Here is a 23641-nt window from a genome sequence, read left to right on the forward strand (position 1 = left end):
ATTGCAACAAAAAATCAGTATCTGCGTAGCTTTAATAAAATATCAATATAGAGAAGAAAAACTACGTTAAAAGAAAATTTTGACCTAACCATAAAATTTGACTTTTTTTTTACTTAATAACTTTGAAACCTCTCTTCGTGTCAGCCTGAAATTTAGTTTATGGATGTTTTATAAACTTTGAACAAGGCAGAAAATTTTTGACTTTATTGACTTTTGGTTGCCCTAATTACAACGCGTTTTTATTAGAAGTGTCTTGATTTTGCGCCCTAAGACTTCATTGGTACCAGGCCCAAATTATCCTCTCAACGGCCCTTTGCACAGCAACGCAATACCCTACAACCACAATCATTGATGATAAACACTCCGATTTGCTTTCTTGACAACCGGTTCACTTAACTGAAACTTAAGTCTTCATCACCAGGCGTAAACTTGTACATAAAAATCTTATTTCGTGCAGTTTATATTTTTTATCGATTAACATTTAATGTTAATCTGTCTGCTCCGTTTATCCTAATTAAAATTGTAGCATTACGTACACGAAAAAATGATTTTTACCAGCAAACTTAAACGCGTGACATTCAAGTCACAAGTCAGTTGTCTCGACCAGTCGAAGACAAACCACAGAAAAGATGAATTTTCTGCTTAAAATTTTTACCTTCTGTTTGGCAATAAACCTTTCACTTGGTAAGTGTGTTTTATGATTGGACTTTTTATGCTTTTACTGTATTTGTAAAATAGTTTGTTGCAAAAAGGTCATAGAACCTTGTAAAGTATAGATTACTTAGAATGCAAGTGATATGCTTGGATTTGATGACATTGGATAAAATGTTTAGGTAAAAGTATTGCGAGATACAATGCATTATTGTATCATCTTACAATTTACTTTTAGTGCGTGTCTCCGTTTTAAACAAGAAATAAAAAAATTGCTGTTTAAAAGTCTCACATTTTTATCTCTAGTTGAACTAATACTTAGTTTTGCAATACTTTTATACTCAAACAAAAAAGAAAAAAATAGGACAAAGATTTTGAAGCATGAACAAACGTTTTCATTGTTTGACTCGTGGATTAGATCTACATGTTTGTACAATATACTAAATTATATCTTATCTACAAAATTGGTCTTCATTTATCTACAAAACCAGTCTATACTGTTCTGTAGTATTCCGGGTGTTTAAAAAAAATTATGTTAAATATAAAAGATACAGTACATTAAATAGTAGTGTAAGTTAAAACAGAAAAATTTTAGATAACAGTTTCTAAAAAGTTAATAAAATTGTAGTGCACCATGTAAACAGTCTATCCATTAAGTTTCTTTTGTACATGATCGCAAAAGCATCTGCAAAATTAACAACCAATAGTGTGAATAAAAATGAGGTTAATTTTTTATGAAAAGTTATGTGAAACATATTTCGCTTTTTTTTTCAGCAATTACAGTAGGCTCATCTGCATTTCTTGAAGAATCAGTTAAATTGAAAATATTTGAAATTAATACCTATAGAATTGATTGTCAGTTGGAATGAATAATTTTCTACATAAAGTTCTGTTAAGATTGGAAATAAATAAAACTAGTTTGAAAAGTCAGTGGAATGAAGTAATTTTTGACAGTTAGTGAGAAAACCACTAAACAAGTGTCTCATAATGCCACTATTTTATGACGTATTTCATCATTATTTTTCACAATTCGTCAATAAAGGTAGCGCTAAATGCAGCATCTCATTCAAACTGATTGTCTCTTGTATCTCTTTCCACGCTCAACATTTCAAGCTTTACATGTATTAATCTTGTTAGTAAAAAAATACTTCACCGGTAAAACTAGTTTGGGCACTTTATTAGCTGCTGTAAATCGTTTCAGTTTGCGTCATTTCAGCGAAGAATTTTAAATTAAATTTCAAATTTTGACGATATGCGAAAAAAGTTTATTTACAGATTTTAGTATCGTATTTTAATGTATGTTGATGTAGGAAAGATGCAATTCTTTGTTGTTTTTCGAATTCTTCAAGAGTCTTGCTTTTCTTATGACAACCACGGACAGAGGGTATTAATTTACATATTTATTTGTTATTCTTAAGCTTTCAGCCATTGCTTAACGTGCAAGCATTAACTTCAAATTGGAACGTGTCATGTTTTTCTCATTACCAGCGAAATAATCAAATACAAACAGTGACGTGCAATGCTTTGCAGAATTAAAATATTGCTCGCAGAATACCAAAAATGAACATTTTATTTTACGGATAGACTTTCTGCACAAGGTTTTTACCTCATTTAGCTTAAGTGGTTTAATGAACATAAAATTTAAACTGCACCCATATCATTAGTTTTGGCAAAGTCTCAGCAAACGTGGTAGGATGCTATAAAAAAAAGATAGCAGTCACTTTTGACCTTTAACGGAAGACCAAACAATGCAGTAGGCTACCTAACAACTGATGTAATTTAATTATCTTTTTAATTTCAAACAAACCTGTTCAACTTCACAATGTAGATTTTAACCGCCAATTTAACCTGATGCTGCGAGTTCGCTTTGATAATAACGAATTGCACTAGCTTTCGGAACACAGTTCCCTAGTCTTGTGCTATTATGACAAGGAAACTGTGCTCCGAAAGCTAGTGCAATTCGTTATTACCAAAGCGAACTCGCAGCATCAGGCTAAAACAGGTCGTGAATATCTACATTGTGAAGTAAGCAACGATCATGCTGTTACAAACGAAACTCAATCAATTGCAAAATCTGCTCAAGTTTGGACAATATCGTGAAAGTCTTATTTTTGTAACATCTGTCGGATTCCACTTGGAACACAAGCTGCGTCACTGCGGTGGTATCCTCAGCTCTTTTCTTGAGAGTAGGCTGTTGAACACTTATCTGGTGACATCCAACACACCGAGCTATGTCACGACGAAGACACTTTGCCTCCAAGCTAAGCTACCTTCTCGGCTACAGAAAAAAAAAGCTTTTACAGCTAAGGAACCCATTAAAGGGCGGGGAAACCCAAATTTACTTTTTGCGAGTTTTTTGTTTCAGCGTGATGTCATTGTGTACAATATGCGTTTTAGCAAAAAAAAAAATCCAAATTTTGTTTCCCTCGTCTCGCTAAGGCCGCTTTTGTTTGATACCCGTTTGCGAGGTCTCGCGCGCATCAAGCTGTGATTCTGTTCGCTGTGACGTCACAAGGTACATATAGTTGTGGCCAAAACTTTAAGACCAGACTTGATTTATGACGATTTTTGCATTACTTCAAAATACTGCATCATATATTGTTTCAGTTGCATCATCTTTATGCATCATCTTATATCTGATGCAGTATTTTGAAGTAATGCAAAAATCGTTATAAATCAAGTCTGGTCTTAAACTTTTGGCCACAACTATATGTACCTTGTGACGTCAAAGCGAACAGAATCACAGCTTGATGCGCAACGAGACCTCGCAAACGGGTATCAAACAAAAGCGGCCCTAGCGAGACGAGGGCAACAAAATTTGGATTTTTTTATTGCTAAAACGCATGTTGTACACAATGACATCACGCTGAAACAAAAAACTCGCAAAGTTAATTTGGGTTTCCCCGCCCTTTAACAGTTTTTTTTAGTTTTGCCTAAACCAACTGGTACTCTATACTGGCATGTTCTTCCTAATAAGATTTAGGAACACTGCAAACTAATGCTGACAAAATTGTCAAGTCTTTATCTACTCATGTATTGGCGCTGATACTGTAGAGTGCAAAATGTAGTTTTATAGTTTTTTTTTTACACCAGGCCGATTTATGTAAACTGTATAGGCCAATTTTGCATGCTTCTACTGTAGCGTACAAGATACAGTAGGTCAATCTAGGTGTCATGTATGTTGGTCATACAGCAAGAATAGGCTACAGATTATTTAAACCATATTTTTAGTCAAAATCAAAGTTAACAGCTGAATCAGGTCACGTCAAGCGTTTATTTATACAGAAATTGGTAGAGCGTAAGCGTTTTCTTTTTAGCTACTTTGCTGTAAGTCTCTTGAGGTAAATGCAAAAAGATTTTAAAAAACAACAATCTTATCTCTGGTTCCTTCTTATCCCAGGTTTGATGTGCTGGGAATGCAATAATGCTCTCACCAATGATGAGTGTCTTGAAACTGGATCACTCAACGAGTGCGTAGAGGATGAGGTCTGTACGATACCCAGTTTGCTTTCCTGATATACCCATAGAAATATTTTTGCATTTCTTTTCACTTCATGCAAACGTTACTAATTTACTACACTGATCTAAACAATAACTCTTAATACCAATAGTTTGCAAGCGTAACTTTAATTTTTTTTTCATCCACATTCGCTAAGAGATCAAAGTTTCATATTCCTAATGCAGGCAGTAATACAACCTACTAAGTTATTAACAATCTTATCTAAAGTATGTGAACCCGATGTAACTTGCAGATAGCCGAGCAACATAATATTCGCTCGACAATCTAACTGTCGCAACAGATAGGCCTACAGTACAGTCGATCTGAATGGATACACATATTCATACACTTATTCATTCAAGCTGAACAAAATACAATTTTCCAAACTTTTATTTATAGCCTAACTACCACAGTTGTACACTCCCTTATTGTAGCCTTCATTCTACTCCATCAACATGTTACGAAAATATTGTTTCTTAAATGGTTTTGTCATGTTTCGTCATTGTTCTGAAAAACATAAATGTAAAGTATAAGGACTAAATAAGTCCAATATAGCAATAACAATAGACGTAATAGATATTTCCAATTGGAAACAATTGTCTTGCAGGCTATCTGTGAAGATCAGATCCGCCATGAAGACGAAGGAAGAGTTGTGATTATCGAAAAACGCTGCAAACAAAGACATGCTTGCAATAACAATGTTGCCCAGGTAGTTTTCAGTTGTGAGTAGCGTCTAGAAACGTTTACAAGAAAATCTCTCGTTTGCCTAATTCTAGATCAGAAAATAGCATTAGATTTAGGCTATGCGTTGAATTTTGTAACAATTTTTTGTGTCAATCTAAAAATGGGCCTACTCTTAAATTCAGAACCTCCGGCCAGCATACCCCATTCAATGTCATATCGGATCTCCAACATCAGCTTGTAGATGTTGCTGTGCTACCGATGGATGCAACAGAGATTTGTTGGCATGTTGGGAAGCGTATCCTTCAATTGAACCAACTGGTAAAGATAATTATATTTATTGTTTTATAACTACAATAAGCATCTACACATGGTAGGCCTATATGTTAATGTTCTATGTTGTAAGTTACCGCATTATTGTTTTGTGTCAATTTTGTGTCAACCGGCTGGTTGAAATCTAAAAATTTAAGATGAAGCTTTTAATTTTGGCGATTCAAACTCGACAGTTTACACCCACAAGAAAAACTTGGCAGGTTTAAAGGACTGAAATGTTATGGAAGCCCTCTCTTACCAAACGATAAAAATCGAAGGCTTAGGCTACTTGTGCTTTTGATTAACTGAAACAATAGCTTGGGGGGTTTGCTTTAAATGTTAGGCAAGGTGTAAAAGAAACAAATCCATTGTGTCAAAACAAGCATTTTTTACTTCAACAAACTAACCTACAATGTTGATGAATGTTCTGAAGAACAAAACTCACTTTTTTTCTGCTGTTTTTCCCAACTGTTTGCACAATTCCGTAAAAACGATAACTTTAGCAGTTGAAATTACAACAAAAATGAGGTTTATTGGAATGTCTAATCAAGTTTAGCAATTTGTTTTAGTGACCCAGGAATGCCCAGGTTTACCTAGCGCACCGGACTATGGAAACATGCAGTGTCAAGGCAACAAGGAGCCTGGAACAACTTGTGACTTTACTTGCCATCAAGATTACTACATTGCAGGCCAGCCAAGGCTGACATGTCGTAAGAAAGACAACAATTTATCATTCAAATTATTTAACTCCTTCTTGCCTCGTTTTAAAATAATTTGCAGTTTAATGTGAAACGCCCGGCATATTTTAAAATGATGCTTGTCAAAAAAGTTTGATGCATGTTGCTAACTGGGAAATATGGAAGTTGTTGGAGGCAAAAATTTAGAAATCTAAAATTTTTTCTGCTTTGGAAATTGTGTTAGAAATCGAACTTTGCAAAACCGCTTCGCTTTATTAATCAAATTTGAGAAAAACAATGGGCGAAAAAGAGTTGAAAGATAAGATTTTTTACTGTTGAGCAGAAAACCAAGTCAATTAGATTAATTATTTTTTCTTTGGGCACACAATTTTATTAAATGCTTCATTATGCTTTTCTTAACATCCAGCAGCAACAAAACTACTTACTGTTTGAGAAAAGAGTTAAAATATTTAGCAAACTTAGCAATAGGCTATTACTAGAAATGCTGCATTTCTATCAAAAATGTAGCTAGGTAGCCTACTTTTTTCTGTAGCTCCAACTTTTACGTGCGATAGTACAATCTACGGGTGTTTTCTGTTTTTGTCATGAAAGTATCTGCTTCACAACTATATTTTTGATTCCCTATTTTTATATTTGCTTCCTAATTTATGGGAGATATAGCCTAAGTTAGACCAATCAACTTATTATATTGTAGGCTACAGCCAATTATGATTGATATCTTTCTTTTGTAGTTGAAGACCTCACATGGGATTATCCCGAACCGGAATGCATCCTTAAAAAGTGTTTTCCTGAACGATTAAGCCTAGGAAACGGCACTGTGACTTGCTCAAATGAAAACAACCTCAGAAGTCGCTGCAGGTCACTGACTTGCATTTACTACTGAGCAGTATCAAAATTTAAAATAGGCTTAGTTTACGTCTAAAGCGTTCGAAGTTTTAACGCAGAAGATTACAAAAGCAATATAAATCTAATCCTGAGGGTGTAATTTTAAAAGGCATAGAGTAGAAAATTTATTTGGTCTTTAAAACAAATTGTTACGTTGCAAGTAGCAATTTGCTTGTTTCCGGTAGTCGTTGTAGTGTGTGTTTGTAGTGTGTAGCTGTGGAAGCATTAATTCACTGCTTACTTTGCATTGTTTTTAGATTTCAGTGCAGACAAAATTTTGCACTTGTGGGAAATGAATTTACGGATTGCCGAGATGCTGGAGACAGATTTCCAAGAACTGGCATATGGTCAAATCCTGTTCCAAGGTGCAGAGGTAACCAATAGCCTACCTCCGGTTAGCCTATAACCAACAGATTAATATATTTAATTAGATTACACTATTTCAACATCATGTACGGTAAATTTAGGCTTGATACTTTTAACTAAACACAACAGAAATGTTACTGTAAGTTTATCTATTGTTGAAGTCGAGTCTTGTCCATATTTTGAAGCCTTAACCGTCTAAACCCTAAACTTAAGTTGCTAAAGATTATGTACCATGGGATAATGTCGTTTTTAGTAACAAACGTGTAAGAGTAATAAATGTCTAAACTTTAAAAGCTCATTGTATTGGAAAATCTGTGGAAAATCAAAATTATTAAATTCATAACAAAGATTGACCTTTAAAAAAGATGTCGTCGGCTAGGCTGAGTTCGGTTCAGCAGACCATGGCCCCAAGGGCCGCAGGCATTTCTCTCTAGAGCGGTGTACTGTTCATAATCATGAAAGAAATCAAAAATTATGGTCGAACGGGCGCCACTCCACAATCGATGACATACCTGTAAATGTCTTTCCAAAGCCACAGCCACATGTTCTTGAGCGGTGTCGAACCGGCACCCCTTCGAACGTCGAACCAATTAAGGCTCTCGCCAATCGGCTATGCAGCCGATAGCTTGGCTGAGAGGTAAAAGCAAACGCACAATACAGCAATCAAAAGGACGTTGGTTCGATACATCTGGTGAGCACGTTTCTGTGTGCTTGGCAAATAACTTAATCGTGACATGCATAAAGATGGTCACGAAGATTAGGTTACTCTTCCATTGCCTATTAAATCTAAATTTTCTACTATCGAGCATCGGCTCATATATTAGCCTACAACATATGGAATTCGTTTGATTGGTGGTAACAAAAGTCTTCAGAGTGCGGTTATATTTATGCGAGTATGATTTGCAGCATATTGAACTGGCGTAAAAAGCATATAAACAAACTTTTGAAAAGAATGTCAAAAGCATAGATTTCAAAATCAAATGGTAGAACATAACAAACGAGGGGCATGTGTAGGCTTACAACACATTTGTCATAATGTCAATATATTTGTTCGAGATATACATGTTTGTTCAGAGAATACCAGGCTTACGCCTTGTGGTTGAAAATTTAGATTAGTTGAGATTAAGTGAACCGGATGGCAAGAAAGTCAATGTTCGTGTTCACCTTCATGTATGTCGTAATTAAGTGTCGTGTCAAGTGGTGATATGCCCTCGCAACGAAGTTAGACAAACGTTTTACTTTTACCTCATGCCACGTTGTACTGAAGAAACTGTTGCATACATTCGGGTAGATTGTCGTATGGTTTTTGTCCACACGTTCCAGAAAGACGGAAGCCAATCGTAGTTCAATGGCCGTGTGAAGATGGACCTTGCAAAACACATCATACATCATAGCACAAACCGTACAAGTACAAACCTTAAATCACAAAATTGGAAGCACCACTGCATGTTATATATCTCAAACCATAACAAATTGTTAGGCACATCTAGTTATCTTTTATTTGGCAATTAGAAATTGAATGCAAGTATTTATAGATCATAGGTGATCACTATCAGCGAAAAAAGAAGACGCGGCCGTCTAAACAAATTAATGACGATACAATAACGGAAGATACCAAGACAAACGTGGCTGAGTTAAAAGAGTTCGTGAGGAATTGAGAATTTTGGAAAAGGTTGGGTCACAAAGTGACTGAGTCAGTTAAAAAAGATTTACAAATTCAGCTTATCGAAATAAAACTAAACACGTTAAACTTACTTGCATAGCCAATCTCTGCAAGACGGCGTTGGCTTGAACTTCGGCTATGTCGCCAACAGCCAAACCAATGAGGAGATTCATCAAGAGGATTGGTACCATCAAAATAAAAGTGATGAGGAGGATGAATGAATAGGTTGCAAAGTGATTTGTATCCGGATTACCATCCACATAAGGAGCAAGGAATTTCTCTACATAACTAATTTCTCCTAGGAACATCGTCATGACTCTCATAAACGACAACCCCGGATCCCGGAACGCGTGATCTTCCTGAAGAAGCAAGGATTATGTCAAATCCTCGTCATCATCATTGAACGCTCAAGCAGAAACGTTTCAATTAATGAAATTGCGTCATAACACCACTTACAAATGTGTTAGGAACTATTTTCTTGTTGAATCTAAAGTTTGGGACTAGGTTCTCCTCTGTGAGTCAATGGATACCAGTTCGACATTTTACGGGGCATGCAATCTTCCAAATGCCTTATAAAATGGAATTATTACATGTCACTCTTGCTTAGCATTCAGCTTTGGAAAGGTAAATTTGGGGTGCGATATATTGACATGCACGCAGAAGTTACATTGCTTCACTCAAACATTTTGCATCACAAGTGCTGGGGCGATGCATGTAAGAAGGATCTATATGGGTCGCCTTGGAATGATCCCATAAGCAAGTGGCTGCATAGTCTTGCGGATCGCACCATTTAGCAGGCCATCAGTCCATAAACTAGTCTAATTCCAATATTGTGGAAAGTAATCAAGCACTTATACTAACCTCATTTTGCATCAGCACAGTAAAAGAGAGAGCAAACGCGATGAGGAGAAACGAAAAAACAAGAAGAACTTGTATTAGTGTTTTCAGAATTTGTAAAAACATCACTACGTATGTACCAGCCAGCCCAAATCTGTAAACACAATAACAAAAAAGTAGTTTATTATTTAATTAAATCAAGAATTAGTGATAATTTATGTTGTATTGCAGTCAAATAATGCAAATTGATAATCGTTATCAATAAAAACAATAGACATATTACATATACTGTAATATATATCAGCATTGTTCTAAACAAGACAAGTTTCATTGTTGCAGTTACCAGTTGATGCAACGATCAACCTAAAAGTATGCTATTACATGGAGCTTCGCATTTAGCAGTAGGCCTATGATCGTTGCTTACTTTACAATGTCATAGCACATGACGCTATAGCACATGACGTCATAGCACATGACTTGGGTAGCCTACTGTGTTCCGAAAGCAAGCGCGAACCGCTACTACCATAGCAAACTGGCAGTATCAGGCTAAAACAGGTCGTTAGTATTTACATTGTGAAGTAAACTTAAAAGTAATTTGAAGTAATGGATTTGAGATGTCATTTTGATCTACTATTGTAGCAATACAAAATCTTGTTTTTGTACAGTATAAACTTTTAAAGTTTAGGCAGCCTGCATACAAAAGAAAGCAAAGAATTATATCGCTGTAGTGTACGTACATAAGAGTGTAAAAGCAGGTGTGACTAGACCTGGTTGCTCGGTCCGCCGCGATAGCTCAGGCCTCCATTTTGTAAACAAAGAAATTCAAAGACAACAACACTTTAAACAGGTGACAACTCCACTTTGTCAATCTCGGTGATCGAGATTGCGTTAGTGGTGCTAAGCCTCCACAAGTAGGCTATGTGACACTGCCAGGATTAAGCTCTCAAAGAAGTTTTCCCAGTCCGAAGATAAAGCTTCGTACAATTAATCACCTTTAGCGTGTAATATTCATTCTCATGCGCAAAAAAGCTATTTTGAGAAAATCTTCTGGCAGTTTCACGAATATGGTGACTTCAAACTACCCTAGTTTGAAGGATTGATGTTTCCATCTGTTGGAACGATGCTGTCAGGAGATTGTTGTTTTATTTTTGCGTGACTCTAAATAGAGAGGTGCGGTTGAAGTAAATTGCTCAACCTCACACACACAGAGTGCAACCATGCTTGCTTGATGTTGTTACATTGGGCATCAATGTTTTATTTACAATACATGACCTTGTCTTGGTATTATTCTTCAACGCCTGACTCAATCACTTATCATCCAGTTGAACTGATACTGAGTCGCCAAACTAACTTCCACACTGAGTCACTCTGCCAAACCCTTGCAGAAACATCTGGCATGTCTGTTAGATTTTTACTCTTTAGCTTCACCACAGGAGTGCTGCTTGGCGTACAAACAACCACAAAGCCATTACGTACTTTTGCAAAAATACCAGAAGGTTGTACCAAGCTAGGAATATAGCCACTGCTCCCATTTCAAACTGCCAGTGTATCGGATAGCCAGTGAGGAACGGACAGGCGTAGAGGACACTTGTGACGTACAGGGTCCATTCGACGAGGTTTGTGACGTCAAGAAAGTATGCTCGTTTCTGAAACAAGAGTTAAGTTTTTGGTAGAAATGCTAAAAATTAAAAAAAGTATGTTCGTTTTTTAGAGTAACTGAAACCTATGTATTTTTGTGTGATCTAAGAATTTCATATAAGATCACGTTGACAAAAAAACAAAACAAAAAAAACTACAGGTTAAATGAATTCAAGATTGCAAGCTACCGCGAGTTAACAACTTTTAGACCGAGAGCCTACGACAGAAGATTTCACCCCATAAGGTACAAAAGGTTTGAGCCCTTGAAGTTACTGGGGTCAACCATGTCACTCACAAAAAGTATGGAAGATTGACCGCACCGGGTGGATCTGGACCCTAGAGCCCCCTAAAAAGCCCAAAAAGGGGGTTAATTTCACCCCATAAGGTACATGGACCAAACTTGGTGAAAACGAAGTTCTATGTCAGGACATCACAAAAATATCAAATCTAACAATATTTTCGAGTGGAAAGGTGATGTAAGACTCCCCCCAAAGTGACCCCCCAGGGGGTTAATTTCACCCCATAAGGTACATGGACCAAAGTTGGTCAAAACGAAGTCTTATGTCAGGACATCACAAAAATATCAAATCTAACAATATTTTCGGGTGGAAAGGTGATGTAAGATGCCTTCAAAGTGACTTCCCTTAATGTGACCCCCTCGGAAGGTTTATTCCACCCCATAAGGTACATGGACCAAACTTGGTCAAAATGAAGTCTTATGTCAGGACATCACAAAAATATCAAATCTAACAATATTTTCGGGTGGAAAGGTGATGTAAGATGCCTTCAAAGTGACTTCCCTTAATGTGACCCCCTCGGAAGGTTTATTCCACCCCATAAGGTACATGGACCAAACTTGGTCAAAATGAAGTCTTATGTCAGGACATCACAAAAATATCAAATCTAACAATATTTTCGGGTGGAAAGGTGGTGTAAGATGACTTCAAAGTGACTTTCCTTAATGTGACCCCCTCGGAAGGTGTATTTCACCCCGTAAAGTACATGGACCAAACTTGGTCAAAACGAAGTCTTATGTCAGGACATCACAAAAATATCAAATCTAACAATATTTTCGGGTGGAAAGGTGATGTAAGATGTCATCAAAGTGACCCCCAGAGGGTTTATTTCACCATAGAGTACATGGACCAAACGTGGTCAAAACGAAGTCTTCTAGGGCACCACAAAATATCAAATCTAACAATACTCTCAGTTGGAAAGGTGATAAAAGACCTACCCAAAAGTGAATCTCCTCCTATAGTTTAATTTACTTCATCCCTTTCTCGAACCAACCTTGGTGTAACGAAAGTGCTATGCCAGGACAGTACGAATGGATTAAATTTAAAAATATTTTTATATAGGTTTTGATGAAATACATTCACAAGCTGTCCCATGATGCATGAAATGGAACTATAGCCTACTTTACAAAAAGTTTTTGTATAAATCATATTAAGTCAATCGAAAAAAGGCAACAGGACATGACAATACATGGCTTTGTAACACCAAAAACAGAAAGTACACAAGAAGCATATAGGCTACAGTAGCCAGAAAATTGATCCAAGATCTTGATACCACCACTAAATGTGGACTTAATCGAACAACTGACTATCCAAATCAAAACGTTTCGAAATGAATCATTTGGAACGTTAATTTAGGCAGTAATGAACATTTTCCAGCTGCTACAATAAATAACCCAATAAACCCAATGTAGTAAATTTTTGTTTAATGCCATTTGCTTCATGTCTCCAATCAGTTATTGTAACTGTTCATTCATAAACAGAGATTGTTTGTGTAAATGTAAACGGTAACTCAATTGGTTAGCGCGTCACTTCTGGAACGAAGAAGCTTCAAGATCAATAGCGGCGCTGGTTCGACTCTCGGGGTGTGCGCTTGAGCAACGCACGTTAAGGGCTGCTCTCCATTCAGCGGCATCTAATGGATGGAATAATTCCCCGACAACAAGCCTTCAACAATCGGAAACTTCACTCTGTCAATCTCGGTGACCGGGCCTGCGCCAGTGATTCAAAGCCTCTACAAGTATGCGAAACTGCCAGGATTAAGCTCTGCAAGAAGCTTTCCCAGTCCGAGGATAAAGATTCAATCAATCAATCAATCACTGGTGTCGCTTTTACTTTCTTCGTCTTATTCTTCAGATTCATACAATTCTCCTGTTATATACAGAGAAATAAAGACTGTACGAAACAATTGCTATTATGCACTACAGATATGCGTAACATACAATAGTAATTTTATTATCTTTTACAGACGTCTATTTTTCTTCGAATAATGCAACATTGCAACTTACTATTAACTGGAAAAAGTTCAACATTTATTTGTTATTTAGTGCACCCAGGCATTTTTCTCAAGATTGCAGAAACTATTGGTTATAGGTTCCTAAAACGAAACTTTACAGCCAGATATTGGCTAATGTTTACAGTAAGAAAGTAAACGACTGATAGACCAGGAGAAAGTTTTATATTTATAAAGGGTAACCCAAGCGACATCCAATGCTGTTTACCTTCTTGTTGACTTTCCTGGATGAGATCAGATTCCACGCAGAGACATCTAAAGATGCTTTATACCTTTACCTTCAAACCACACCACTTTATAAGAACCTCCTTCTTCTTTCCAGCCATACTCTAGCAGCAACGTTGCTGCTTGTTCACTTCTAGTTGAAGATAACCACCATCTTGTGATGAGATGTGTGCGCCTTGTCTTCTGGAGAAGTACTCGTAAACAAAGTGGTAGAGTACTACTATCTACAGTAGCTTCTGGTATGCATGATATCCTTTCATTTTCTTTTTTGGGTTTGTAGCCGTCTAAAAACATTTGTAAACGGACTTCGTTGACATAATTAATTTTCTTGTTTTTGTACATGTTACACACAAAGTTCTCTATGGCGATGATAGTGTCTTCACTAATTTCTTTGTCGTGTCCGAGTTGGCTAAAAGCTGCCTGCGCTTCGTGGTTTCCTTGGAGTAATTTCAGCGGCCGCACTTTCCCTTTCCTGCTAAATGACGAGGTGTAATCAGAATCTGTAAAGGCATGATATGCAGGTAAACACTTGCAAATCGTCACTCCAAGTGCGGTAGGCCTATGCAGCTGGTTGATGTTGATGTACCGCTGCGTGTTATTGCTTTGCAAGCCAGCTTCTATCCATATCTTTAATGAAGGATCAAAAGTTCCATAGCAACCTAAGCCAATTACAAGACAGTCAGTGTCAGACGTGCGGATAACCACATTGCTTGGGGCTGGTACATCGCAGACAGCTTGCTTTATCTCTGTATATAACAGGAGAATTGTATGAATCTGAAGAATAAGATGAAGAAAGTGAAAGCGACAGCAGTGACAATGAAGAATAAAGAAACGACCGTTTACATTTACACGAACAATCTCTGTTTATGAATGAACAGTTACGATAACTGATTGGAGACATGAAGCAAATGGCATTAAATAAAAATTTACTGCATTGGGTTTATTAGGTTATTTATTGTAGCAGCTGGAAAATGTTCATTACTGCCTAAATTAACGTTCCAAATGATTCATTTCGAAACGTTTTGATTTGGATAGTCAGCTGTTCGATTAAGTCCACATTTAGTGGTGGTATCAAGATCTTGGATCAATTTTCTGGCTACTGTAGCCTATATGCTTCTTGTGTACTTTCTGTTTTTGGTGTTACAAAGCCATGTATTGTCATGTCCTGTTGCCTTTTTTCGATTGACTTAATATGATTTATACAAAAACTTTTTGTAAAGTAGGCTATAGTTCCATTTCATGCATCATGGGACAGCTTGTGAATGTATTTCATCAAAACCTATATAAAAATATTTTTAAATTTAATCCATTCGTACTGTCCTGGCATAGCACTTTCGTTACACCAAGGTTGGTTCGAGAAAGGGATGAAGTAAATTAAACTATAGGAGGAGATTCACTTTTGGGTAGGTCTTTTATCACCTTTCCAACTGAGAGTATTGTTAGATTTGATATTTTGTGGTGCCCTAGAAGACTTCGTTTTGACCACGTTTGGTCCATGTACTCTATGGTGAAATAAACCCTCTGGGGGTCACTTTGATGACATCTTACATCACCTTTTCACCCGAAAATATTGTTAGATTTGATATATCCTACTTTTTTGAAAAGCTCTTGCGCACCGCAAAAATTAATTTAAAGAAAAAAAAAGTTTGACTTCGACGGCGTCGAACCCTCGTTCTCACGAACACTAGGCAGAGGATGAAACCACTGAACCAACCGTGCCAACGAGAAAATGTTGCATTCACACGGTTTTAATGCAAACTTTTACCAAAATATACAAATGAGACAGAAATCTTGTGGGGGAAAAAAATTTGCGGCCCGGTCACCGAGATTGGCAGAGTTAAGTTTCCGATTGTTGAAATCCTGTTGCCGGGGGTTATTCCTTCCATTGGATGCCGCTGAATGGAGAGCAGTCCTTAACGTGCGTTGCTCAAGCACACAACCTAAGAGTCGAACCAGCGCCGCTTGATCTTGAAGCTTATTCGTTCCAGAAGTCACGCGCTAACGAACTGAGCTATCGGGGCTGATAACAATTTCTGACCGGAACAATGTCTTTCGTTTCATTTTCATCCGTCTTTCATAATGTAACATTTCGTTTCGACCAAGCTTATCAATAAGTCTTAGCTGTCGCTGTTTCAAATGGTGTTTGATTACATATTTTTTTTTACAGCTTTGATCTGTCCAAGACAAGGACCAATTGATCACGGCGGCTTCAAGTGTACGGATAGACGGAAACTAGGCTCCGTTTGTACTTGGCAATGCGAGGGGGATTTTGATATTTTTCCGGCAGGATTTGAACAAAACACTTGCCTTGAGAACGGTCAATGGGACAAACCATGGCCTTGCTGCACCTGTAAGTTAGTTTATATTTTATTGAAAGCCAGAGCCATGACTAACTTATTAAATATTTTTTCTTGGATAACGAAAAAATATTTGCCATCCATTGACTTATTAATTTATCATAACAATATTTTTCAATGTTTCTGGTAGATTATGTATTTTCAACAGATGATAAAGCATTTGATGTAATTACAGTACAGCAAGTTTTATTAGCTTATACAATTTTAGAACAATTATATGCTGACAAGTTAAAATAAAAGTATGATGTTTTTGATTAACATTACCGAGATGTTGTCTACTTTTTTAGTGGCTTGTCTTCCATTTGCGGTAGTGGACCTACTTGTAATCTTGGATTCGTCTTCTTCTGTAAGAGTAGAAAATTGGCGATTGATGGTCAGCTTTGTCGGCATGTTGTTCTCGTGAGTACAAGTTATCATGATTCAGTTACATTTAAAGCTGTTTTGTATGGTGATCAATTGCATATTAAACCTAACCAAGGTCACTTTTCACTGTTGATAGGAGGTCCCAGGGGCAATATTAAAATAGCGTGTGAAAAGATTTTAGGGGCCCGCAACTGCGCCAAAGGATCAAAAAAGTTGACAAAACATTGCATTTTTTTTTATATATAGCTTAGTGCATTTGACCTCTACGCCCCTGAAACGCACACCCCTTCGTGCTAAATGAGCTTCATCTGGTAAATCCCTTGAGCGTTTAGGATGCTTGCGCAGTCGCACCATAGCCTGCTGCTAGTCGAGCTAGCAGTAGTTGGTTTTGAACTGCTGGCTAAAAACAGATTATTGGCATCTAGTTCTAGTAAGTATTATTTCAATTCCAGACAGAGTCATAGCATATCAAAAAATTTAAAGATAACGCAAGCTGCCTTGAATTGGTTCGCCAACCGTCTGTTCTATGGTTGGAAAGATTCTTCTAATTCTAAACGAAGCCGAGCAGATGAGAAATAGTTCATATTTAACGACGCCTAGTTGACAGTAGAGTAGGCTATATATTTACAAGTATACGTTATTGTTTTACAGGCATTTTGCTTTGCAACCTGACGCAGCCCAGCTCGCGGTGTTCCGGTACAACAGAGTCGTGGACACTCGAACTCAGGTGAGAAATAGCCTATGTGTTTTCACCAGATTACTTGGCAATGTCTCCCAATGTAATTGTCCGCCCCAATAGTTCAGTTGGTTAACACGTGACTTCGTGAACGAAGAAGCTTTAAGATCAAGCGGCGCTGGTTCGACTCTCGGGGTGTGTACTTGAGCAATGTTTTCTAAGGACTGCTCTCCATTCAGCAGCACCTAATGGATGGAATAATTCCCCGGCAACCACACTTCAACAATCGGAAACTTTACTCTGTCAATCTCGGTAACCGGCCCTGCGTCAATAGCTTCTACAAGTAGACTATGCGAAACTACCAGGAATATCAAGGCTTTGGCAGTCCGAGGATAAAGATTCAAAACCAACCAAACAATGCTTACAAAGTCAGTAAAAACATTACAAGCATTATTATTAAATATTTTTGAAAATATTTGGTTTTAGCTGTTTTTTCGTCTTCCGTTACACATAAACCTGTAGCGTAAACTATAGCACCGAGAAACGATAAGTAAGAGTAGGCCTACCCACAGTTACGCAGCCATAACTTTAAGGCATGTTCACCATGAAGTAAAAAACTCTGGGCAGATTTTCTCTGGCCAGAGATGTGTCATAGCACTAGGAAGAGAAATCTGAGAAACTGTTTTCGAGTAAAGTTTTCACAGATTTTTTTGGTCTAATTGTGTTTTTACTGGTCACAAGGAAGCCACTTCATCAACTACATTCTAAAAGAGCGAAATGCCTTGCGATACTTTATCTAAATGATCCATTTCTTTACAAGATATAAAGGAACATTTCAATTTTATAAATTGTGGAAACATGTTTTCATAAACGTTTCTTGAAATGCATGGACATTTCTGCTCACATAAATATTATAATAATTTGTTGTTAACTGCTACAGTAGTATATTTTAGCGAGCCGAATGTTTCATCTTAGAGAGGCTCTAAAAAGTCTCACACCACCTTCGCGTATAGGCGAAAAGCTACAATGGCAATGCACTGTGAAAACCTTGCGTACTTTTATATTGCGTACCGTAACACTGGTATGCGGAAGAAATAGTCCTATGCACTGCCAGGATCACAATTGCAATAACTTTTGGCAATTGCTTGAACAGTTATTTTAAAAGTAGGCTGCTTTTGTGAAGATTTTTTTTTATTTTTGTTGTTTTATGTAAGCTATACACTACAGTGTAGAGTAGATATTGCGACTTTATAAGATGCACTTACTTGTGTTTAAGTGTAGTTTTGCTTTGCAGATTCTGTTCAGCGACTACAGAACTAGTATTGAAGATTTTCTTGAAGCGTTCCGGCAAATACAATACGATGGATCAGGTGAATAACAGAAACGAGTATTTACCTACTAATTTTTGGTTTTCATTTTGAAAGCTAAATGCAAATCCACAATCTGAATAATTGTTGACGTATGCCAACTTAAAAATATTAACGTTTGGCCTCTCACTTTGAAAATTATAATTGCTTAATACTGTTGTATTTTTACTCAGACTGGTATTAACAAAAAACAAAATAAGTCTAAAACAGGCAAAATAAATCGAAGTGAAACATTGTAGTCGATTGCACTACAGTGGTAGACTCATGTAAAATGATGTTAAACGCCATGCGATTTATACTGAAAAAAGAACGCAAGGAATGTATTTAAGGTAAAGAGTACAAAGCGCTGGTTCGACTAGAACGCCGTGCGAGTTGTCAAATCAGGGGTTCGTACTCTATCGAAAAAAATGTTACGTTTAACTAACGTAAGACCAACACAAACCAATAGTAATACTAACGTAGACAAACTATCGTAACACCAATACAAGTAGAACAAATACAATTCATCCAAATCAATTTTTCACATTTTTGTACCACAAAAAAGGTGGTGAAATGGAAATTCACTCGCTTTCCGATCATGTTATCCTCAAAGTGTTGAATTGGTTGGTTTGTTTTGAATCTTAATCCTTCGAATGACAAAACCTTGATATGTTATTCCTGGTAGCTTCGCATATTTGCAAAGGCTTTTGACGCAGGGCCGGTTACCGAGATTGGCAGAGTGAAGTTTTCCGATTGTTGAAGTGTTGTATCACTCATTTCTACCCAAGGTGTAGTAATTTGGGTAGGCGTAGTTGCTGAAAAACAAAAGACTGCCGTCAAGATGCAAGTGACCCCTCGACTCTCATCAGCACAGGAAATTTAATAAAATGAAACTCTCTTATTATTATCTTCAAATGCTTGTATCAAGCATGGGAGCACCTTTACTTTTCGCTGCCAGGCTTCTGGTGGCGCTATTGTAAATAATCTGCAATAGCCATTGCTACTTTGATGCAAGCATTCTTCGCATGTAAATAGCACAACAAAACAAATTCTTCATAGTCAACACTATTATTTCTTCTAATTTGAATAATTGGATTCTTTTAGTATTTATTGGACAATATTTATGTTTTTCTAAGGGACCAATACCGGAAATGCTCTCACTCATGCTGCAGAAAACGTTTTGCCAATTGGAAACAGAGAAATTGCAAGAGATGTTGTGATATTAATTACCGATGGTGAGGCTCAAGATCAAACCGCTTTTCCGGCAAGACAACTTAGGGGTACAGGAGCCGAGGTAAGCTGATTCAATGAAGGTTTGTACAAAGTAGCCAGTCTCAGTATACAAGTGGACAGCATTAATAGCCTAGCTTGATTGAAGAATTTTTCTTACAATATAGGCCTACTGTAGGTCTACGCATTGCCAGCAAATATTAGTAATGATTTAATTTGATTTCGAATCTTTATCCTCGAACCATGCTCGAACTAACAAAGCCTTTGATAGGTCATTTCTGGTGGCCTTGCATACTTGGAGGCTTTAAAGCGCTGACGCAGGGCCGGTTATCGAGATTGATAGAGTAAAGTTTCCAATAGTTGTTGAAGTGTTGTTGCCGGGAATTATTCCATTCTGTAAGCGCTGCTAAATGGAGAACAGTCCTGAGATGCGTTGCTCAAGCGCGCCCCTATAATCACTGAGTTTAGGAACAAAGCGTTTTTAAATCTTTGTATAAATCCTGCTGAAATTTATTCATATCAGCTGACAGAACTAATTTTCATTTTATGGTTGCAAATAAAATAACAAGAGAAAAATTCAATTGGCTGTGAAGCAGTTTTAAAAATTCTATAATGCTGTCTAAACAACAGCAATGTCTTTTGCTTGTTTAATGTCGGTTATTATCAGCTTACTTATACAGTATTCGCTTTTACCATGTGTAGAGCTGTTAAGCTGGAACATCAGGTCCGAATAAATAGCTCACAGTCAGGCCAGTAGGCACTTCTTGTAAAATAAACAACTTTATTGCTACTAATGATATGATAATTTACTTTACACCAACTGGTTGTAAAAAAATTGTCAATAAAAAGTATCTATCAATAGCCTATAGCCTACTGACGATGTTTAGGCAATTCTCTCAGTTCTAGTAATTTATTATGTTGGGTTGAGAACCGAAAACAACTGTTACATAAACGTTTGTGTTAGCCTTCTTCGATGTCGTTTACTGCTAATCACTTCAGGTACAAATGAAATCATTTCCCTAGGGACACTTTTCATAGTCATAGACAACTTTCAAAATGTAAAGTAGTTCTTTTAGGTTTGCATGGTCATATGCATTTTGAAACTGAATAAATTTGATAATAATCATATCAGTAAGGCTACCTTTGACATTCAATAGAGTTTTCTTATATGCTTTGAAAAAGGTGATTCGACAGGCGTAAATTGATTGAACTTGTGGAAAGATAACTAAAGATCTGAAGGAGATCATAGTTGGCCAGCAGGAACGTTGAGAGGATATTTTGGGCCGGTACTAATGAGATCTTTTGACGTCAAATCAAGACACTTCTCACTATACCGAAAGAATACGCGTTGCTTGCTTCAAATTCCCGGGCTCCTCGAAAAAGGTTCCGGGCCATTAAACTTATCTCGGCTTAGATCCAAAAGTTTCCTTAGGACCCCCCTGTCAACGCTATTGTTGACCAGCATCCACCGGACGAAGCATTCGAAGAAGTGCACTATCTCCCTCCTATGTAGGCAACATATGGGCTATAAAAAAACATTTTAGTAACTAAGTGGTAACTTAAATCCAGAGAACCTGTTTAACCTGCTTCACCTAGTGAATGGAATAATTCCCCAGCAACAACACTTCAACAATCGGAAAACTTCACTCTGCCAATCTCAGTAACCGGCCCCGTGTCAAAAGCCTCTACAAATATGCGAAACTACCAGGAATAACTTATCAAGGCTTTGTCAGTCCGAGGATAAAGATTCAAAAACCAAAACCAACCAAGCCAAACCAAAGTTACAATATTTTTTCTCTTCTTCAAAAAATTGCATTGCAGGGTTTATCAAAAAGTGTTTGTTCAGGTTTTCATGTAAAAACATCACAACATCCAGCTTCTTGCTTATAGTAAATTAATTGATAGCCTATAAAAGAATTGCTCCACAACATTGTTCATTCATCCTTGCCATGTAGCAATTTGTTGAGCTACAGGTTTGCAAAGTGTCTGTACTTGTTTGAGGCACTATCTTTTCTTTCCCTGTTGCTGTGTTGGTTGAGACCGTTTCGCACTCACAAATTAGGTTGTAAATCGTATTCAGGAAATGAAACGAAGAGTCACTTGTCGTCCAGACCTCTGCACGTTATAGTTTTTGCACACATTGTTGTCATTATGTTAGTTATAGCAAAAAACTGAATAATTTAAACCATTATTATTTGTTTGTAAAGAGTTGGTTTTATTTTAGCAGCATGTTTTCGTTTTTAGACTGTAATTTCAAACGTTATTTTATGTTTAGGTCCTGGTTATTCCTGTTCGACCGCCCAGTGGGGCTCAACTTGACCTGGCACCCTTCTACACAATCGCAGGAGATCCACAAAACGTGTTTACTCAGGCAGCAGAAGAGGGTTTTGAAGCTTTGGACGAATTATTCGCTGTAGCTCTCGCTCAAGAGCTTTGCCCCCCACCGTGTTCTAACCCATTCCACAATCACAACCCAATGCTGCCAGAACGACTGAGGCCTTTTGTCAATAGCACAAGACTAAACCCATAAGCAAAAACTGAGAATTGTTGAGCGTTAACATTACAAGTTTTACTCATGTCTATAACCTCCAGAACAAAATGTGATTACCAGAACACTTGACAATATATTCTTGCTTTATCATTTTTATCGCTATAAAATACTTGTACATTTTGCATTGCAGTAGATCTATATCCTGCAATATACATTCTCAACAATTGTGAAAAAACAACTTTCAGGTTTCACCAACACGTCATCTTATTGTGATAGTGCAAGTGAGTCAGGGAAACAGACGTTGTTTATTAAACATCACTCGAGTGTCGATCATTTTACCGCCATGATATTTTCTACAGCGATTCTTAGGCTACCCAGTAAATCAGTTCTTTTATACCGGTACATTGATTTTGTTTAATTCAATGTAAAACAGAAATGATTTGCTTGCTAGATTTGGTCAGAGATGCAATTCGGCCCACGCTTAGCTTAAGTTTCGAGTCCAAAACACAAGCTTAAAGTAGAAAATCGTTTTTTTAAATTTTGCTAAGGTGGAAAAGATAATGTTGACTGACTTTTAGCCTAGCTTAAGTGCCTGGTACAGTTTTAAACTGCTTCATTAACCCTATCTTGATACGAGCTGTTTTCGTACGCGGAAAGCACGTCACGGGCTTTCTTGGCCCCGTGCTAATTAATCGTTAATAACGGGAACTACGAAAATCACAGAACCAAAATATTTTACAAGGTAATAGCCATGTTTTTTGTAGGTATAGAAATTAAATTTTTACTCAACAAATTTATTGAAATAAATATTGAAAGATGAAAAACCGTCAGAAAGTCGGTTTTTATTTTAATTTTCTGAAAATAGCTTCAAAATTGAAATTTTTAAATTATAACTAAACTAAACAAAAAATTACTTTTGCTCATTAATATAAGGCATTTTTGAACGTTTCTACACTTCAAAGTAATTCCACTACCATTTATATTGCACTATCAATGACATTTATATAACTACAATTGCACGAAAATGTCTAGTCACCTGAGACGAAATGCTTATTGTGAAGGGCAGTAAGGTAGAAAAATGACCAGTTTAGGTTTAGAAAAATCGCAAATAATAAAAACTAAAAGTCAAGAAATTTCACATTTCTACCAGATTTCCTTCTGTGAAATATTTCACTAATAGAGTAGGGCGTCCTCATAAAACCCCGTGTCGTATTAAGATAGGGTTAAGAGCCGGATTTGATCCAGAAAGTTCTTTTTAACTGAAATAGAATCAAAAAAATCCAGTTTGCCTTCTATTGCTGGTTGTTGGCCTTAACTCAGGTTTCATCATCATTATGAACGGTAGTTAGTAGCAGCTCCTATATTGACTGAGCAGTTTTCCAAGTCATTGCTCCTGTTCTGGTTAAAACAAAAGAA

At 36.9% G+C, this 23641-nt stretch overlaps 2 protein-coding genes across 3 annotated transcripts; one reads left to right on the top strand and one right to left on the bottom strand.

The window, feature by feature from the left end:
- Nucleotides 1–584: 584 nt before the first annotated feature.
- LOC145766385 (uncharacterized) lies at nt 585–22599 on the top strand. 2 transcript variants are annotated; one of them, XM_082578085.1, is made up of 13 exons: nt 585–684; nt 4052–4137; nt 4758–4859; nt 5017–5152; nt 5713–5853; nt 6573–6699; nt 6984–7099; nt 15930–16112; nt 16407–16518; nt 17134–17209; nt 18453–18528; nt 19641–19798; nt 22010–22599. In XM_082578085.1, the coding sequence occupies exons 1-13, from the start codon at nt 630–632 to the stop codon at nt 22262–22264; spliced, it is 1623 nt and encodes a 540-aa protein (XP_082434211.1). In that variant the 5' UTR covers nt 585–629; the 3' UTR covers nt 22265–22599. The 2 variants fall into 2 exon arrangements, with proteins under 2 accessions (XP_082434211.1, XP_082434212.1); XM_082578086.1 differs by lacking the exon at nt 585–684 and adding an exon at nt 2018–2035 and having other exon boundaries at nt 22010–22598.
- LOC145765974 (transient receptor potential cation channel subfamily A member 1-like) lies at nt 7388–15850 on the bottom strand. Its single transcript, XM_082577627.1, has 7 exons — nt 15770–15850; nt 11069–11238; nt 9617–9746; nt 8848–9114; nt 8338–8460; nt 7605–7722; nt 7388–7404 (listed from the first exon to the last, which is right to left on the bottom strand). Exons 1-7 carry the CDS (start codon nt 15848–15850, stop codon nt 7388–7390), a joined length of 906 nt encoding a protein of 301 aa, XP_082433753.1.
- Nucleotides 22600–23641: the final 1042 nt, after the last annotated feature.

This window comes from Aplidium turbinatum, chromosome 3 (assembly GCF_918807975.1).
Source record: "Aplidium turbinatum chromosome 3, kaAplTurb1.1, whole genome shotgun sequence".
NCBI classification, from domain to species: domain Eukaryota; kingdom Metazoa; phylum Chordata; class Ascidiacea; order Aplousobranchia; family Polyclinidae; genus Aplidium; species Aplidium turbinatum.

What these genes read in the sequence shown, in the direction of transcription:
- LOC145765974 (XM_082577627.1), bottom strand. Translation starts at nt 15,850, where the DNA reads ATGTTACATTATGAAAGACGGATGAAAATGAAACGAAAGACATTGTTC. An exon ending in TTATCAGCCCCGATAGCTCA is followed by an intron (nt 11,239 to 15,769) that starts GTTCGTTAGCGC and finishes CTCTTGTTTCAG; the next exon opens with AAACGAGCATACTTTCTTGA. An exon ending in CTTCTGGTATTTTTGCAAAA is followed by an intron (nt 9,747 to 11,068) that starts GTACGTAATGGC and finishes TTGTGTTTACAG; the next exon opens with ATTTGGGCTGGCTGGTACAT.
- LOC145766385 (XM_082578085.1), top strand. Translation starts at nt 630, where the DNA reads ATGAATTTTCTGCTTAAAATTTTTACCTTCTGTTTGGCAATAAACCTT. An exon ending in CCAGCCAAGGCTGACATGTC is followed by an intron (nt 5,854 to 6,572) that starts GTAAGAAAGACA and finishes TTTCTTTTGTAG; the next exon opens with TTGAAGACCTCACATGGGAT. An exon ending in AACCTCAGAAGTCGCTGCAG is followed by an intron (nt 6,700 to 6,983) that starts GTCACTGACTTG and finishes CATTGTTTTTAG; the next exon opens with ATTTCAGTGCAGACAAAATT.